The sequence below is a fragment of the Uloborus diversus genome, chromosome 9 (assembly GCF_026930045.1).
Source record: "Uloborus diversus isolate 005 chromosome 9, Udiv.v.3.1, whole genome shotgun sequence".
NCBI lineage: Eukaryota > Metazoa > Arthropoda > Arachnida > Araneae > Uloboridae > Uloborus > Uloborus diversus.
Genome location: NC_072739.1, coordinates 22,270,107 through 22,290,544, shown reverse-complemented (window position 1 = coordinate 22,290,544; position 20,438 = coordinate 22,270,107). Strand labels below are relative to the sequence as shown.

General features: G+C 32.4%; 1 protein-coding gene across 1 annotated transcript in view; it reads right to left on the bottom strand.

The window, feature by feature from the left end:
• The window catches only part of LOC129229801 (Y+L amino acid transporter 2-like), a 50,100-nt gene that overhangs the window by 19,539 nt on the left and 10,123 nt on the right, over nt 1–20,438 (bottom strand). Inside the window, exons 2-6 of the mRNA XM_054864177.1 lie at nt 13,022–13,147; nt 6,274–6,373; nt 4,728–4,772; nt 3,827–3,950; nt 558–661 (exon numbers count right to left, since the gene is read on the bottom strand). Of these exons, the coding sequence (XP_054720152.1) occupies nt 558–661; nt 3,827–3,950; nt 4,728–4,772; nt 6,274–6,373; nt 13,022–13,147 (499 nt within the window). The remainder of the gene's footprint in view (nt 1–557; nt 662–3,826; nt 3,951–4,727; nt 4,773–6,273; nt 6,374–13,021; nt 13,148–20,438) is intronic.

The window sequence follows — 20,438 nt, the reverse complement described above, 5'->3', positions numbered from 1 at the left end:
CCAGATTTAACTCTAGATAACTCAATGTCTCAAGGGACTGGCTAAAACCTCAAGCTATGGGAAGTTCCCACAGCTTTCTCAAGAGTTTGGGAACGAAAACTTAGAGTGAAAGGAATATTTCGGTTATAAGGCTTCGAGTGATCAAAAGTTGACTGTATATATTAGCAGTACCCATACGGGACACACTGTGTGCATAAGAGAAAAACAAGAATTTCTGATTTGCAATGTAGATATAATTAATTTACAGTAAACAATTTCAAACAGTGATGGTGCTGGCCTTTGAGGGGATCTGTGCAGTAGAAGTTTGTGAAACTCTTTTAACACATGTGCCACAGACAACCCTTTTTACAGAATGTGTCAGCAGCGGGTCCTCTGCAGTCAAGAGCATTTTTTTTTCAATCCAAAGCCCGTAAAATAATTCAATTAAAATTGGTTTGCAACAGATAAATTACATTATATTTTTTACAGAAGTAAAGAAACTGAAATTTATGTAATATAAATTTAAAAATTCAATTAACCACTATTAAAATTTTATGAATCAATTAATGAACACTAACCTTGCAGAAGAAAATATACCTCCATTCAATCCTCCAAAAGTAGACATTGCTACACATAAAGGCATTACCCAAGCCATCATTCCTAAAATTTTATCTCCAAATGCCTAGTTTAAGATAAAAAGGGTTAAAAATTAAACTCAAATAAATCATCAAAGAGGAACATACTAAAGTTTAGTTCAACTTTTTTATCAATGAAACTATAAATCTTTTGGATTTGTATGTAGATTTGTCTACTATGTAGATTTAAAAAAATCTACTTAAAAATTTTCAAGCATCAATTATACGTATTTTACAATTACATTTCCCGATTCATTCCAACTTCTTTTTATGCAAAAGTGCACAACTTATGTGCCATGAAATATTGGTTATACTTCCTTTTTTAGCCTACTTTCCCAGTAAAAGTCAGAAAAAGAAGAAAAAAGCATGAAAGAAGGCTTAATGCATCTTAAAAATATTGCAAAAAACAAAAAAAGTCAAAAATAAATAAAATAATTAAATGAATATCGAAAAATCAAAAATTGGAAAGTAAGGTATTGAGACGGGGAAAAATGTCTGCGTCTAAAATAACTTTTGATTGAATAGTCCGATTGGAACAATTTTTTTTGTTCGAAAGATCTTGGCGAAGACACCTCATTCCTATATTTCATTTTTTGATTTGAACTTTTTTTTTGTTCAATTTTGAACAATTCAAAAAAACTTAACATTAGCGCCTGCAGGGAAATTGAAGGCAGTTCCGAACTGTGAGGTGAATTTGCTTCAAACAAACTTTGTAGGAAAAAGCTTTTGATGAAAAACTTGTATATAAAATATCTTTTTGATTTAAACAATTTTCCGTTCAATTTTGAACAGTTCAATTCCCTTAACATTAGCGCCTACGTGGAAACTAAAAGTCAATGTAGATTCCATACTTGAAGGCGGATTTACTTCAAACAATTTTGTTGGAAATAGCTCTTGACGCCAAACTCCGACTCCTAGAATATAGGGGCACCTGACTCCAACTCCTGTGCCCGACAATTAAACAGACTCCGACTCCCTGACTTCGAATCTGATTTTGTAGCTTTGGGAAAATTTACATACATAGAAAAAATGACCGACTCCGATTCTTGGATATTCGACTCCTTTATCCAAAATGAGATTGACTCCGACTCCAACTCGACAACTATGGTTTTGACTGTGAAATAATTATTGTTGATATAACTTGTCTTTATTTTCACTCTCAAGTTTTAATTTAGGTATTTATTCAGTTTTTGGCGGATAAACTCGAAGTCATTTATGTTTCTACATAAAGATATGCGCAGATGATTTTTTTTTTTTTTTTTTGACGATGAAAAGTATTTCTTTAAGTTGACATTTTATTGTTTTTATTTATTTTGGTAAGTGCATTAATTCATTAAAAAATTATTTTTGGCAGCAGGGGAAAAAGAAACGATTCTTTTTTAATATGAAGTATTTATTTTTATGAGCTTATTAATTTTAATTATTATTCTTTCATTTTGAAAGCTGTTAAAAAAATTTGTTTAATGGAAAAAAAGTGTATTAGCTGCTTTGTTTAAAAAATGCTGCTTTTTTCTTCTTTTTTTATGCATCTAATTTTTTAGATAAGTGAGGAATATTTTATTCCTAGAAATCAGCTTAAAATATTTAAAAAATATGTTTGAAACAATTTGCGATTTCAGCTATTTTTGAGAATATTGATCAGGTACTAGAAAGTAGTATGGGTATCGTAGTTCGTTTTAGGTAAGTAGGCTCGTTTAGTTCTAGACGGAACTTCTTGTTCCCTTTTCTTTTTTCCCTTTCTAGAGTTAAAAACCTTCCGCTTAGCAATCCTTCTCTGTTTTAGAGTGGTAAACTCAATTAGGTATGGAAGGTAAAATAAAAAAGACAGAACAAAAATATATACATTGAAGAATAAGTATTCAGGATAAACCAAAACATATGATTTATTTCCTAGTCATAAGTATTATGCTTCAAAAATTAATTATTGTTTTTAGTACGAGAACTATTACAGAAATGTTTTGTTAATTACATAACTTTAAAAGATCCTTAAAACTGTTTTATTTTTATAAAATTGCATTGCTAGGTCTAAACTTGTAAAAATAAAAGTATTGTTTTGGTTCTAGGGTCATTTTACTCCAATCCCTTGAATGAAAAATAATTAATGCTTTTCTGCTCTTAAAGCAATTTCAATGACTGGAAAATTCAAAATGCAAGAATTAAAGGATTAAAACCAAAATTTTATTTAAAAATAACATCAATTACATAATCATTGTCAATATCATTTGATAAAGCACATTTAGGTATGCAAGAATAAGATTGTTAATCATACCTTCATGCCCCAAAGCAGAATACTACTAAATTTGTGATGTACATCGCAGAAAAGATGTCTGAGTTGCAGAACAATTCTATTCAAATGTGAGAAGAACACTCAAATTTTATGCAGAATTTCTAAAGATTTCTGCAGAAACTGCAGATTTTCTACAAGTATTTTCCAACTCAAGACAGAATTTTACAAATTCTGCAGATTTCTTTAAATTAGAAAAAAAAATTCTAAAATTCTCGCAAATTACGATAATTTGGTAAAAAACTCAGGGAAAATGTTGAATTCGATAAGTCATCTACCAGGAACTTTAGATAACATATTTGAAGAAAATCTACAGTTTCCGCAGATTTTCTGCAGAAATGTCATATCAGAAAAGATTGATTTTTCTAGTGTTTTTGGTTTCCCTTTTTCGAAAATTTTCCCAACTGATCTTCACCCACTGCAATTTCCTCCATAAACGTATGTTTTGGAAACATACCGAAATTGAAACACGTGCATGCCGAAAATTGCGTCTCTTGTTTGAGATTTCAATCCTTTTGCATCCTGAAAATATTTCAGTTGCTTAGAAAGTTTTGTGGTGTTTTATTATATGCTACCCTAACTCTACTCATTTTATTTAGTAATTTCTTTATTTGTTAACATTATTTTAATTGCTCCTTCATGCCATGTAAAATTAACCAAAAAAACGTGATTTGACACCTAGGTTCGGAATTTTATGAAATTTTGTAATAAATAAACAAATAAAAAAAATCTGTAAAGAACAATTTTAATTTCTGGGATTTGTGCAAAAGGTCACATAGGTTGCTTGTATATGCGATGCTTGAAGTACTTGCTGAACAATATTGGTCAAATGATTTTTCGTTGCAGAACATCGTTAAGTATTCTGCTTTGGGGCTTTCATGGGACGTGTATGAAAAACATGAAAGTGCTAATGTGATATTTTACTCACCCCAGCAACAGCATTGGAAGCCAGAATTTCTGATCTAGTCAGTACTGAAAAATAAGCTACATTTGTCAGAAAGTAAATGAAGGAGACCAATGGCAGGGATATGTAAATAGCTCTTGGAAGATCTCTAAAAGATTGAAATACAAACTTAATTTCATAAAAATTTTAGATTAATAAAAGATCCAAAGATAAACTAGGGGAGACATAACTAGGGAAATAAATATTCAAGAAAAGAAATTTAAAAACAATTTTGGTTTATAATTAGGTTGATGCTGCATCAATCATGAAAGAATTTATACTGTTGAAAACAATTTATTAACCATTTGAGGATCATAAGCTTTGTGGTGGTAACGGGTGAAAATTTTTCATGCATAAAAATATCAAATGTTGACGTAAATAGCATGCACATCAAGTTTTGTAGAAATTGGTTCAGTAGATTTTGAGTAAATAGAGTATATGTGTTGTTTTAGATACACAAGAGATGAAAAGCTACAATTTTACAAAATTTAATTTATTATTTCACTAAGAAACATTTAAATAATTAATGACATTACTTGCATTTATTTTCAATTTAAAAAGTAGCGGCAAAGTACAAATGCAGATGTGTTTCACTTAAGATGTTTTCAAAAGAAATAACAGTACATTTTAAAAATAATTTATTACTATTATTATTTTATTTTGCCAATATTAAGATTCTGATGTTTCAATGACATGGGAAAAATGCAATTTACAAAATGAATTTTGAATTTAAAGGATACATTTGTCTTATGGTGTTTAAAGAGTTGAAGAAAGTGCAGTGAAGTTAGTAAATGATAAAATGTACTTAATATTCAACAATCTAGGTTGTCAGGTTTAATTTTCAATTTCATTAAAATGTAATTTTTTTTACAGAAAGTTTCATTACCTTGTAGGATGTTTCAACTCTTCTGTCACAAAATTTAAGGAATTCCTAAACAAGGAAACAACCAAATCGTTAAAACTGATTAGATAAAATTGTAAAGGGTTATATGCATAGAGAAGAGGAATTTTAAAAATATTCAGTTATTTTCTTATTATGTAACAAATTGAGACAAAAGTTTCATTTTCTGTGGAAAAAATTTTCAATTCTACAACTGAGATGTAACACTTTCATGACTTAGATGCTGTAACTTACCCAATGTGATAGATACACGACTTTTTTTTGTAGTACATTCAAAGTGGAAGTTTTTTTTTTTTGATAGGCAAGATAAGTTAGTAGTAACACTGTCAATATTGCCCATACTAGTACACCAAGAGGAACCAACAGGTCGATTGCGGAACAATATATCATCAATCTAACATTAGTTAACCACTAACACCCAATCCCTACACTTGCAATTTTAACTTGAAAATAATGCTCAACCATCCACGAATTGTATTAGAATATTTAAAGTATTCATAAACTTAAGAACTTTTTAAAGCTTTGGGTAAAATTGGTCTTTGAAATCCGTTTTAAATCAAAACTTAGTAAGCATGGCGAAAGCTTTTGATAGCAAAAAGCTTATTAAAGTACCCTATGTTGCTTTGCTAAGAAAATTGGCTTGTTTTAGCATAGGAGGGAAAGCTTTAAATTGGGTAAAAAATCAGCTTAAAGGATAAAAACAAAACAAAATAGGGGACATAATGATCTGGGAACATTAATATTTTTGCCAATGATATCAAAGTTATGGGGTTTTTTGTTGACAATGAAGAACGATTGAAAAATCTTCCAGAGGATTGAGACAAAATTTCGAGGTGGACGCTTAAGTGGGGTAGGTCCTTAAATGTTTTAAAATGTCAAGTGCTTCATTTAGATCACGGAAATAAACATGCAGACTATTATTTACAGGGATCTATTTTAAGCGAAGAAGAAACAGCTATAGATCTGGGTGTCCCAATCAGTCGGGACTTTAAGCTCAGTCAGCAGAGCAGTCTAGCAAATACCAAACCAACAGAATGTTGGATTTTATCAACAGGTCTATTTCTCAAAATTCAAAAGAAATATTTACCTTTGTATGGTAAGACTACATTTGGAGTATGCTTTTCAGCTCTGGTCTCTATCTCAGGAAAAATATTTCTTTATTGGAAAGGGTTCAAAAGAAGGCTACAAGGTTAAGAAATGGGCTTTCTAATTTAGTATACTTAGAATGCTTAGTATGTATAGTCTAGAGCAAAGGAGAATAAGAAAGGATATGATCCAGTAAATTAAGTTTATTAAAATGGAGGTTGTTTATGGACTAAATTTCTGCACTGAAGAGGGGCGTTGTTTGAAGCTTTTTCAATCCCAAGCTTACCTTGGAATCAGGAAAAATTATACTTCAACTAATATTTGTATAAGCTGAATGCAATGCTTACAATGCAAACCTTTTCCTTTTGGATAACAAAATATAAAAATTGTGATTAAAAAAAAAAAGAGGTGGGGGGTGGGGGGAGAGACAAGCATTCATATTTACCAGCCAGAAAAAGAAAACATTCCAGAATAGAAAGCCAAGGAAATATCAGCAAAATTCCATGATGACTCAGCAAAAGGCTTGGAAAGATTTTCTGCACTTCCTAAAAAAAAATAATAATAATATTTACCTATCAAATATAAAACAAAACAAAAAAAGAAATTAAATTAATTTGAATTCTGACATTTTGAATTCAAATTATGTATTTCGCAATCACGAGTTGCGACAGGACCCTACTCATTGGAGTTATTGTTTCTAGAAATGGTTTCAGTCGCCCCAAGCTTGCCATGAGCTTTTAAATGGGCATAGTTGTGTGTGTGTGAGTGTGTAGGCGCGCCTGCATGCATGTGTTGGCTTGTGTGAGTGCGTAGACCTGTGTGTACACATGTAGGCGTGTGTGTGTATATATGAGTGTGTATGTGTGTGAGCATGTGTGTGTGTGTGCAGGATATGGACGCCTCCTACCAGGAAAAGCGGATTCCAACGCGCCTTCAGAGGCCGGTGGTGCTGCAGAGGCCCCTGGTCCAAGCTGAAAAAGGAACCACAACGCCAAGGACGACCAAGTGAGAACAATAAGCAATCGTGATTGCTCAAAAAAATGCACAAGGAAAAAAAATCTTTACACAGGGGTTCTCAAACTGGGTGCCATGGTACCCTGGAGTGGCGCAGGAAGAGGCAAAGGGTGCCACAAAGTGTCCAAGGTATCCATATATATGTTAGGTGGTTGTGCCAAATAGGACCATGTAAACCAATATAGTCATCCCTCTATTTTTGATGCAGCCTAACAAAAATTCGCAATATCGTGTCTTCATCGTCATCATAAAGCCTGACTGATGATTAAGTCTTTTCAACTAGCAGTTTTTGATTACCAAGCAACAATGAAGTCAAAGTTATTACAGAAAAGAGAAGAATGTCAAAGCTATCTCATCTTATTTTACGGTACATTTAGTTTCTACATCGTTCACTGTAGTTTACTAGCATAAATAAGTTTTTTACTGTTCTTGATGCCTAATTTATGTAGTTGATGAAGTCAAAGAGAAAAATGTCTTTGTGTACCCTCCTTTTCTCCTATGATTTGATAACCCAGAAAAGTAGATAATAAAGCAGTCTGATGAATACGCAAAAGCTGGTGCCAATTCAGTTACAAATGAACGTGATATTTGGTTATGATGATTAGGATGGCCTTATTTAGCGCATTTACCTTATATGATACGATGGCGCGATAAAATCCTATTTCGTGAAAGGTTGACGCAAGTCTAAAAATTTTGAGAACCCGTGCGTTAATTATTAAATATGTATTAAGTGATGCATAAAAATATCTGTACAGATATAGGATTAAAGACTTGAAGGCAAATGCACCATAGAAATAACAGCACCTTACTCATTTGTATTTTACTGTAATACTCAATCCATTTGGCACAAGTGAGACATTGTTTGCAAATATTTTAGTTTCATTGCCAGCATGTTAAACTTTGGCTATTAATTCTTATATATTTGAATATATGGGACCATTATGTATCTATAAAAGAAAGTATAAACTTTCTAAAAAGTTTTCTTGTACTTGAAAAATTATGATTGACAATAGTATCCGTCCATATTGTGTTCAAACACTGTATGAATAAAATTTAAACAATTTCAGAATTCATTTTCATTATTAATCATTTTTGAAAGTAAGTATTTAAAATACTTGTTTTCATTGTTTATGAAATTTATTTTAAATTTTTATGCTTATTAGGGGGTGTATTTCAGGCCAATTTGGTGCTTTTTTTTGTCACTGAAGCAGTTTCAGAAATTTTTTGTACTCCAAAATGTAGGTTCATTCACAAGCCAACAATAACTAATTTTACAATACAGTAGAAGACGGTTATAATGCATACATCCTGACCAGAGTTTTTGCGTTTATAGATCATTTCACAAAATTTGAAACTAATATTCAAAAAAATCTGTATATTTGCACTTCTGAATAAGTTTTAACTGTGATATGTATCAAAGTGCTAATTATGCTGTTGTTGTTGTGGCAAGCCTTTGTTTTAATTTCCCGTCTTTTAAAAGTTTATCTTTGCACGTTTTGCCTGTGTGGCAACAGTAGGATATATTTTGAGTTTAAAAATTAAAATCTTTGGAACATAGAATTTATGATTGGAGTCGGATTTTATATTTGGTTGAATCAAGGGAATTCACCATGTTAAGAAGAAATAATAGTATTTTGACGTATTGTGAATTGTAATGTTTTGTAAATAGCTACAAGTATATAAATAAATGTGCAGTTTATAATTCTTCTGAATGTTTTTGAAATCTACTGGGTGAAGCAAAACTCAGATTGAAGAGAGAAATAACAGTTGTGACTTATGCCACTCAGAAACCCAAGCTGGAGTGGCAATGTTACTCGATTTTAAAGCAGAGGGGTACGACTTCCTATTTAATTGAGCTCCTATTTCTAGGTAGAAGTTTGATTTGGCTCAGACAACACGATAGATGGCAGCACTATCTATGGGCAGTTCAATAATTTAGAAACAGACCAGAAACTGAGGAACTTCTGGCCTAGTACTCAGGGCCGTAACCAGAAAATAATTTTGAGGAGGGTTTAAAAACTTTCATGCAGAGCTTTGTGCTATTTCTGCTTATGTTCAAGTCGTCGGTTTATCTATTATGAAAGCCTCTTATGCAATTAACATACATACGAAAGATATTTGAGTTTTGGAACAATATTTTTTGGAAATTTTTAAATATAAACGAATTTTTAAATGTCGAACCGAACTTTTCGGGAGGGAGGGCGGGGACCTCCCCTCTTGTATACCGCCCTGCTAGCACTAATTATACAATATAATACAAAAGTGACGACCAGCAACAGGCTCTGGGCCCAGCTAGATTGGTTCTTGTTAATTTACAATCCCCAGTGAAGATCACTGGCCCTCTTAAAACTATCTACTACCGTGCTCATTACCACCTCTTCCGGCAAGCTGTTCCAAGGTTCCACTACCCTGTTATAATAATAATTTTTCTTAATATCCATGTTAGCCTGAGATTTTAATAGCTTAAAACAATGACCCCTTGTCCTGTTTTCAGTGCTAAACTTCAGCCCCTCATTACCACCTCTTCCGGTAAACTGTTTCAAGTGCCCACAACACTACTACAGTAGTAATTTTTCCTCATTTTTAGGTTAGCCTGAGATTTGAATAGTTTAAAACGATGATCCTCGTCCTGATTTCTGTGCAAAAATTTAACCCATTAACATCTTTCATTTTAATAAATTTAAACAACTGAATCATGTCCACTCGGTCTGTTCTTTGCTCAAGACTACATTTTTAGCCTTCTAAGCCTGGAATCATAGTCTAAATGAGAAAAGTCCATTTATTAGCCTTGTAGCCCGCCTTTGAACCCTTTCCAATACATTAATATTTTTCTTAAGATAAGGAGACCGAAACTGAACAGCATACGCTAAATGAGGTCTTACCAAACTTCCATAAAAGGGCAGAAGAACTTCTTTAGATTTGTTTGAAATAGATCTATTGATAAACCCAAGCATCTTATTGGTTTTGTTAATAGCTATGCTACACTGTGTTGGCTGAACTTTAAATCCTGACTTATTAAGAAGCCCAGATCAGTAACTTTTTCTGCCTGACTAATGACTGAACCTTGCAAATAGTAACTTGTACACTTATTTCCATGCCTAAATGTAGCACTCGACATTTCCCAACATTAACAGCCATACCTCATTTATCAGCCCACTCCGTAATATGATCTAGATCCTCTTGCAGCTGATTTGCTTGTTTTTCATTTTCTACACTCTCCATAACTTTGACATCATCAGCAAAACAATTCATGTTCCCAGAAATATTTTTATAAATATCGTTCATAAAAACTATGAACAAAACAGGCCCTAACACTGATCCTTGAGGAACCCCGCTTAAAACCTCACTCCAATTAGAATTATTTCCCCTTACAACTGCCTAATATATAATATAAATATGTATCACAATCGAAAGAAAGTGAATTTTCCTGCACTTCTGCTAACTTCATGGTTTGCATAACAGTTGCATTTTTAAGAATGATATAGTTTTATTTTTTTAATGTGAATACAAATTTTCGTTGAAAAACTTTGAATTAAGATGGAGAGATGAAAATCTCTTTCAAAATTTAATTTGCTTATCCATTTTATGTTTGCAAGGTCGAACAGGAGGTTTTTTTTTTTACTGTAAACCTTATTGTTCACCTTTGAAAAGGTCGTATTTATAAAGGTATTCTACTTAATAATATTTTACGTAATTATATCTTATTATACAGCTATAATACTAAACTAAACGATTATAAGTAACAGTAATGCTAGTTAATATTACATTAAACACATGCATTTTTAGTTATCATGCTTGATGCCATGATGAGAAAAAAAAAATTAATGGAAATACACATTCACTCAAGTTTTATTACTCACATTATAAGAACCTTTTAACAAAAACAGAAACTTGCTATCCATCTGTTTGGAGACAATTATTAGACATTTATTGACATATTAGCTATACTTTCAACTGTATTGGGGCCAAAAATCTTTTAACAGAACTTTTGAAAAACAGGGCATATAATTACTAAAATTTGGAAATACAAATCTTCAAAAATATGTCCCACTCATAATAAATTCTACAGAAAATAATCTTAATTACATTTGATAGCTATTACAACAAAGACAAAAGTAATAATAAAAATAAGTTTATTAAATTAAACAATGTATAACTTTTAAAAAGACTAATGCAGGAATAAGAGAGAAAATCTGCATTGCACCTCTTTTTTTTTTATCTATCTACACTAGTGATGTAAAATACCCGGATATTTATTTTTAGGGGTAAATACCCAGGGTATATACCCGGGTATTTATTTCAAAAATTTATATTCAACTAAAATACTTTTCTGTATGTATTTCGCTTTGTATATATATATAACCAACCATATACAAAACAGTAAAATTTTGCCCAAAAATTGTATTTTGATCACATATTTAAAGAATTATTGTGTGAAACAACTTAGCAATCTAATATGATATTCACATTAAAAGTGTTGGATGTGCCTAATCAATGTTGATAGCCAAATTTCAGATATAAAAAGCCATTCTGCAAGCTTAACTGGTTACAAAAAAGAAGGAAACATCAATTTTTTAAGATCCTAGTCTTTTATAACCCAGTAATATGTCCCTGCATGACATCAAAATGTTATACGGATTGCCTTCTCTTGACTTTCAATTATACGTATGAAAGATTCACTCATTTCTAAGTAAGTGTCATGCTACCTTCAACCCACTTTCTAGTTGTTCAAGCATATAAAGAATCTTTACCTTTTCTTAAATTGACGCAAACTTTCGCTTTTTGTTTCCATCTTCAAACTTCAGATGAAACAGCGTGCCTATAGGTGCTACAATATTTCATCACCTTTCATATTTAGAATAAATAAATGAAAAATGAGGAGTGGTGGGTTATACACACTAATAAAATTTATAGAGCAGTGTGTGGGAACTTGCGCAGTCAGTGATGCTGAAAGGATTAAAGTACATTCATAAAGTCAATGTTAATAACAAAGCCGAAACTCAGCATCCAGATTCCTTTCCAAATATTTTCGGCGTTGAGAACGAGAAATTGCTTTAGCTCTAAAATTCGTTGCTCCCAAAAAACTTGCGTTATAGTCATTTTGCGTAAGTCGGATCACGTTGTAGCGGGAGTCGACTGTATATATATAATTATAATAAAAGTAAAAAATATTGAAAAGACCACACCAAAAGCCCATAGATGCGCAACGCAGCAAAACTAAAAAGCCAAGTAAATATAAAAAGTATACAAGCCAAATAATAAATTTTAAGCATTATATACGAAAAATAATGATGAGAAAAGGGAAAATACAAGCAGCAATTTAATAGAAAAACATGAAAGTTTGAATCCAGAGCTCATCAGCTGTGGAGAATTCAATAAATATGGTCAAAAGACCAAAAAAATTTAATTATAAACTAAAAATTGTTTTATGCAATATTGAGTAACATTGGGCTAAATGCACCACATGTTAAACTATAAACAAATAAACAAGAATCATTATTCCCTCATTTCCCCCATGCTTCCTTTTTTTCTTTTCATTTTGAATATGACTAACCTAGATTGTGATTTTGAAATCCTGAAGTTCATCATTGAATTGCTTAAACTTCTCCAATTATGACATTGAAAAGAAAGATTCTTTGGTACACACGATATGTTTCTTTCATAATTTCATCAAGTCTTTCAATGAAAAATATTATAAACTGTGTAATACATATGTATGTATCAGTTTTACCAATTATTTCACATTTAGATTTAAAAAAAAAAAATTCCCATTCACTTTTTGCACATTTTTGTAAAACACCCAGTTTTTGGGTATTTACCCAGGCCTTGGGTAAATACACGGGTAAATACCCAAAAAATATTTACCTACCTGCTGGGTATTTACCCGATCCACATCACTAATCTACACACACAATTAATATTTTGAGCTGCTTAGATAACAATTGATATCAATGAAGATTTGTGTATAGAAAGAAATTAATATCAAAGTATGTTTTCAGTGAGATAATGAGAAAACAAAGAAACTTGACACAAAATATTAGCAAAATTAGGTAAAACTTGTTAAAAATCCCAGGATAAGATTTTTTGAGTTTAGATTTGAAATCTGGAAAAGTAGCAGTCCTGATTGTTTAACATTTCGGGGTCTCATTCTTTGCATTAAAAAAATTTTAAAAACTCACCGAAAATTAAATATCCAATACCAGCACTAATGATGATCACGAGAGCAATGATCTTTGCAAAAGCGAAACAATCTTGTAAACATGTTGCCCACTTTACATTGTAACAGTTCACAAAGGTAAGAAATACTGCAAAATAAAAACAAAATTAATGAAATTCAGCCTATGTATGTCTTTGTGCTACAGCAATAGTTTTTAATAGAAACCTAACAGTATCAACTATTTAAAAAAAAAAACAAGTATACATTATTAACTATTTACATAAGCTGTAGCAAAAGCAAAACAATCAGCAATTGCAAATACTAAAACAGACAATTTTTTTAGGGCCATTTGCCCCAAGGGTAAAAGAAGGGGTCCTCTTCAGAGGTCCATCCAAGCAAATTTGATTTGGTTTGTAGCTCCTTCACACAACGTCTTACAATTGAGCCTCTTTCCCAATTCGGGAAAGAGGCCTCTGAGCAAAAACATATCACCTTAAAATAAATCTTTTCAGAAAATTTCATTTGTAAAAATAACACTCATAACTTTTAAGCTTGATCAAATAAGGCTTTGTGCATTACATGGTACTTTTAAATATCTTTCACAAAGAGTTTACTTCAATTATCAAACATTCTCATACAGTAATGTCATGGAACAAGAAATTTTGAAACATTGCAGATTGCACCAAATATTGAACAAACTACATTTGAACTTCTTGGAGAGTTGGGCAAATCAATCCATCTGCTAATAACACAAGTAAGTGTTCATACAAATATTAGTTTAATTTCCTCCTCTATATCACAGCCAATGTTGCCTAAATTTTAATATGTGGTATTCATGCACTCTAAATTGATTGCTATTCTAATAATCTTGCAGCTTAGAAACATTCATCCAAAATTTTAAAGGAGTAATTTTTGAGGATGATTTCAGTGTCGAAGAAAGGTGAATTTATATATCTGCAAGATTTATAACTGTGCCCTATTTTTGACTTTCCACAATTTTTTTTAAAATTTAATATGAAACAGAAAAAAAAAAGTTTTCCCAAACAAAATGGAGGGTATAATAATCTTTCCATGTCATTCTAGAGTACAAGGAAGGCTGTTTAAATGCCTGTTTGTGAAATTATTACGTTTTGAGAAAGATTAGATTTTGCTATTAAGTGTTGATAAACATAAAAGGGGTAAAGAGATTTCTTTGAGAAAAGAAATAATCCAGTCAAATTAGGTCATGACCCGAACATTAAAAGAAAAAAAAAAGAATCTGCACCTATACTACATTTGTTCAGTATCATGAGTAGATAACGTAACAAAAATTCCCAAGTGTTTGAGCGTTGGGTTTGGAGTTACGGGGGGGGGGGGGGGGGGGGGGGGGGGTGGCTGAAAATAGATTAGTGCCTTATTTCAGCTGTATCTCCAACACTATTCTTTTTCATGAAAGTGCAATTGAATAATTAAAATGATACATATTATTCAATATTTTTACACAGATCTGTCATTCTGGTGGTGGAGCAGGAGAAACCAAATTTTAGAAATGCATTGCATAAATGCAAAAGTTTCAATGCAGGAATTTCATGGTTTTTATATTTGAGTGTATTTCTTTCGCCCCCCCCCCCCCCAGTTTATAAAATACCGGGCCTAATTGAGTCAAAATACAAGTTTCTGCTACATTTCAATGCTATTTCGGCCAAATGTTACCCCAAATGAAGTTGAATGAAGTAAAGTTCTTTGGAAACGTAATCCAGACCAAGGGTTGGAAACCTAAGACCTGGGGACAGCATTAGGAACACGTTGTATGTCTATCTACTCTGCTGGTGAAAACTTCGCCCAATCCAAAAAAAAGTGGACATGAGGATGAAAATTCAAATTTCATTCAATATGGTTGAAATTTTGCATACACACTGTTAAAAGTATACTATTTCATATTTTATTGAAAAAAAAATTTCATTTATGTCATTAACATTCTTGTTTTAATTACTAAAGTGGAACTATATCAGTGCGAACTAGACTGCAGCAAAACTGCTTATGTTGCATGGTCTATTACAGCCAGTGGCGGCGCTAGGCGTCGGCGACGTCGGCAACTGCCGACGGCCTCGCGCAGATAGGGCCTCGCAAAATTCTTAGAAGTAAATTCTCAGAAGTTTTAAGATATTTCCATGTTTTCGATTGAAGCTCTCATTAAATATAACAGACGCAAAAGTAATCAAAATAGTGCGTGCAGGAGAGACTGCACAGAGTCAGCCTTAGCAAAGGTTTGGCCCAATTCTGTCGGGGCCTGAATTAAAAATATCCATTGGCAACAGCTAATTGATCAGCTAACTCTATCCCTCCACCCCTTTCTTTTTTCTCTTCTTTTCAGTTCTTTTCTTTTTTCTTTTGTTTCTTAAGTTCATCTAAAAGTAAGAAAATATCCAAAATGCTGCTCCTCCGAACTCTTCCCCCTCCACACACACACACACACACACCGAAAGCATTATGGAGCAACTGAAATTTTGTTTCCAGATCTTAAACTTCGCGATATTTCCAGCTTAAAGCTCCCAAATGCTCAACAACGTCGAAAATCGCTTAAAATTGCGTTTTTTTAGCTTGAATTTCAAAAATTACCGAGCGTAATATTACAAAATATGGCAATACAATCGCATTTTTAAGGATTAAATTTCAGAAAATATTCGGGCAAGGGTCCCCATATCGCCTTTCTTTTATATCATAAGCAATTAGGCTTTTTTAACTTCATTAACAGAAAGTTCAAGTGGAATGGCTCCTGAATATAAAATATTCCTAAGTTTTTAGGACCATAATTTTCAAAAATTTTTGAGGGATCTCCCTTCATTCCGGTAAAATCTTCAAAGTTTGTCTAAAATTCCGTTTTTGAAACTTCAATTTCGAGAATTTGCAGGAAATTGATCTTGACTTTTTTTTTTTTTTTTTAAAGAATCGATCTGGGACAGTCTCTGACCCTTAAATCAATAAATATGGCCTATAATTGCATTTTTAAGGCTTCAATTTCTAGAAATTTCCACCGAGACCCCCTGTACCTTTTCTACCTTAACATCAGCAAAGAAAGCCCAAAATGGCGTTTTTAAACTACAAATTTCGAAATCTTTCCGGGGGAGAACCCCCAGACCCCCCTTTCTATCAGGTAATTTTTCCCACAGTCAAAGTGCCGGCTCCTCCCCCCACCACGAAAAAAACTTCTTTTTGACTGTGCTACTAATCACGAAATGTTTTTGTCCCAGCAATTAAGTGAATTGGGAACCCTAAGTGCCAATAGTTAGTACAAAAACTAATTCTATGAATTCAATTTTTTGTCTCACAATATTTTATGATTAAAAGGGCCTCGCAAAACTGCATCGCCGACGTTTACTTTTGCTCTCGCGCCGCCACTGATTACAGCTGAACAAATAATTCTAGAAATCTATAAAGTTTCACACATAATCTGACATTCATTAGCAACAGTTTTTTCCTGAAGAGAAATGTCTACTAATCTTCACTACAAAAGGTAAGCATATTTAATTATTCTTAATTATTGTGTCACACCCGCAACAAAAAAATACATTTATATTTCCACAGAAAAATTTATTTGTCTAAAAGTTTTGAAACTTTGTATTCTAAAATAGTTTACTAAAGCACTTTGAATAACAAACAGAAAAAAATTAATTAATGTTTTAATTGGAGTTATTAAGCGTTGCGGGTGTGACGTGTTCCTGTTGCGGGTGTGACATTTAGTTAAAGTCACACCCGCAACATCTTTTTAAATTAAACACAAATGTAATTCTGGAATGCATGTAGATGACAGCACTAATGTTTTAACCTTTGACCTAACCTTTGGCTTTTGACTTATTTGTCTTGACCACAGTTAATTCAAAATTAGTATCTTTAGAGCATGTGCAGTTGATTTATTTAGTTTGGTATTCTATATTATTGGTTCTCCTAAGAAACATTTTTGTATTTCTTGATTTATAATTAAGGCAACTATTCAATAAGGTAAGATTTCTTTTTTTTTTTTTTAAATAAAACTTTAAAAAACCAAAACAATATTTTATCTTTTTTAATATGTATAAAAATGTATAATTTTGCTTTCAACATTTGACTTTTTCCCCCCTTTACTTTTTAAAACAAATAATGTAATATTAGGGACAGATTATTTTTTACTTCAAATTCAAAATAAATATAAAGAAATAATAAAAATAGTAATGAAACTTTTATTAAAATATTTATTAAAAAAAACTTTGTATAAAATTTTGTCAGTTAAAGTTTTAAATGAATCAAAACTTAATGTTTTTAATTTCATTTGGGGTTAAAAAATTCAAAGAACTTCAAAAAAAAAACATGTTCAACAATATATTTTGGGACTTGTAGTGCTATATTTATTCACTTTACACATTTTTTTTTTTTTTTGCAGAAGAGCGAACAGCACTGAAAGATTCCGAAATCATCGTAAAAAGATGAAAGAAAACTCGGCTAAATACTCGGAATACTTTCTAAAAGAAAGGGAAAGAAACAAAGCAAGAATAGAAATTACGAAGAAACTACTTTAAAAAATTACATCTGTGGCCATGAAAAAAAAGAAAATGTAGAGGCAAAACCAGAATGAGAGGCAGAGAAAGTGTAGAGAGAGAGAAAGAAATCGTCGACAAAAGGGGCCGCACCATCTCCAGCTGTAGAAGCAGAGTCGATGGCAATTTTTTGAAGAGCTCAAACCTTTGGTAATGCAATCCATAGACAGGTACAATCTTCTGTTAATGTCATACAACCATAAAGACTACAACATTAAAATTGAATGTCATACTTTGCAAGGACTCATGGATAAGGAGCTGTGGATGGTGTTGGTGCGGTAACAAAAAAAAAAAGGTGTCACTTGCCATTCTACAGCGTAGAGCAACAGTCAATTCTGCATTGGATTTTGCTATTTGAGCAGAAAAGGCTCTTAAAAAAATCAGAGTACTTTATTCTGCGGAGAGCGACATCACAAAAGATGTTGCAAAAATGCTTCACGCACGCTGCTGCCTTGTACAAAGCTATATCAAACTTACAATCGGTACACCATGTTGTACCGATCGATATGGGTACAATTCAAGTGGCAGGCACTAACTGCAGAAAGTGCACTGAAGATAGTTTCATCGCTGCCTCAGTCGGAAACAATCTCCCTTGGTAATATAAATGCTATTGGAGATTTTGTAGGGTCAAATTAAGCAAATAGATGGAGAAGACATACAAGTAGAATACTTGGCCAAAAAAAAAAACCCTTCAGAACATGTATACATCTGGCCCAATCAGTCAGACATATCATGGGAGAAACAGAACATTGTAATAAGAAAACTAACACCCCCTGAAATCATCAATTCTAGATTGGAAATGAGATTGATGTAAAAAAAATTTCCTTAGTTATTTGCAATTTCTCTTATTTATTACTGTGCTAATCATAAAATGTCTGATTGATAACTATTTGTGTATGTTGTTATTTTATTGGCCACACAAGTCACACCCGCAACGGCAACTTTGAATATTTTTTAGAGTGAAACTAATTGAGTGAGTATCTAAATTTTTGTATAGAATAATTAGTTAAGTATTACTGTCTAACATAAAAAAAAACAATTCGATCAGTTAATATAATTCACAGAGTTTTGAATGTTTTGATCGCAAGGTGAAAATGCATGTCCTTTTTATGTCACACCCGCAACGGGTAGAAATTAATTTTTTAAAAAATAAATAAAATATCAATCAACTTGCAAATTGGCATCAATGTACCTGCAAGTGATCTTTATTGAAAAATATAAAAATTGAAACCTATACTCTAAAATATTTTTGCTGATGACTAATTTAGTTAGTGTAAATGTCACACTTGCAACTTTGGATTGGGCGACTTATAAAAAAACTCAATTAAAACAAAATCAGGGATGCTGACTTGCAAAAATAATTGGGGGGGGGGGGTGCAGACATCACCAGGTGTTTAGGGGATTATTCCCTCGGAGGTCCCCCCCACCCCCCACCCAAATAAAATTTAGATTTTTATACCATGAAAATGCCATATTTTCTGATATGTATAGTTTTTACAAATAAACAGTATGTGATATGGAGTTTTCAAAATAAAACAATCTAAAAATTGGTTTACAAATTTTCTGGTTCAACTAAATAAATCATGTCACTGATGACAGTGTCAAGGGCAAAGTGTTACAGCCGTATAAGAGAAATAATTCTCAACAGATGCCATTTAAATTTATAACCAAAAAGAAAAGGGAAAAAAAAACCACTTCAAAAATAGGATTGCTGCTAAGTCTCATAAAATTTCATAACCACCAGCAAAAATAAAACGACGAAAGTAAGATATTTAATATTCTTCAACACGGCTCTAAAAAAAGCAGAAAAGTTTTCACTTAGGAGCTGATTTCTTATTCGATAATGCAACTGAACTACTAAATAAGTTTCATCGTCATTAAATTTACTTGGGGGGAGGGGGGGGAGCAAAGTAAATACACTAAAAAATCTCCTCCTAAAAACTATAAAATTTATGCATTGAAACTTCCGCATTTGTACACTGCATTTCTAGAATAGGAGGAGGGGGGCTTCTCCCACTACACCCTCCCCCCAGAATGGCAGAACTGTATAAAAATATTAAGTAATATGTACAAATTTTATTTTTTATACAATTACACTTCAATGAAAAGGAATAGTATTGGAGATACAGCTGAAATAATGCACTAATCTGCATTTTCAGGCCCCCCTCTTTGTCCCCCCCCCCGGTAACTCCCAAACAAGACACTCAAACTCTTAGGACTTTTCAGTACTTAATCTCCTCATGATACTGAACAACATAGTATGGGTACATTTTTTTTTTTTTAATGCTCGGGTTTGTCCCTTTTTCGACCTAATTTGACTGGACTAAAAAGGTACAGTGCCCTTAAGAAAAGCCTTTGGAAAAACAGTAAATATGCAGACACAAGAGAAGAAAAAGGAGGAGGAAGGGAGTTAAATTTGCACAGTGACATTGCGAAGGGGAGGATGCTGTAGGGTCTGAACCCTCCCCAAAATGAGTAAAAAAATTTCAAACTGAAGATGTCCATTTTTATACATAAATGTCTTCTTTTCTCATAAAAAACTCAAAGTTGAGTATATGCAAATTTCATTGGGCCCCCTCTAAAATGAAATCTTGGCAACACTACTGAATATGCATATCTGGTATTTGTTGCGATATCATTCAGAAAGCTCAAAGCCGGAAAAAGAGTTAAGAACAAATATGTAATTAAATGAAGACTTTTTCGTTGTAGCTCATATTTTTTGGAATCGGGCTCTAAAACCCCTGTACTGTTGTGGTGCGGCCATATTTGCGGCACTGATTTCGAACAACGATTTTATTCGTTTTGATCTAGCCTTAGTGGTAGAGGTTTCATTGCATATAATGCCAAAAAACTGTTCAAGACAAGCACAATATAATAAATCTTTAAAAG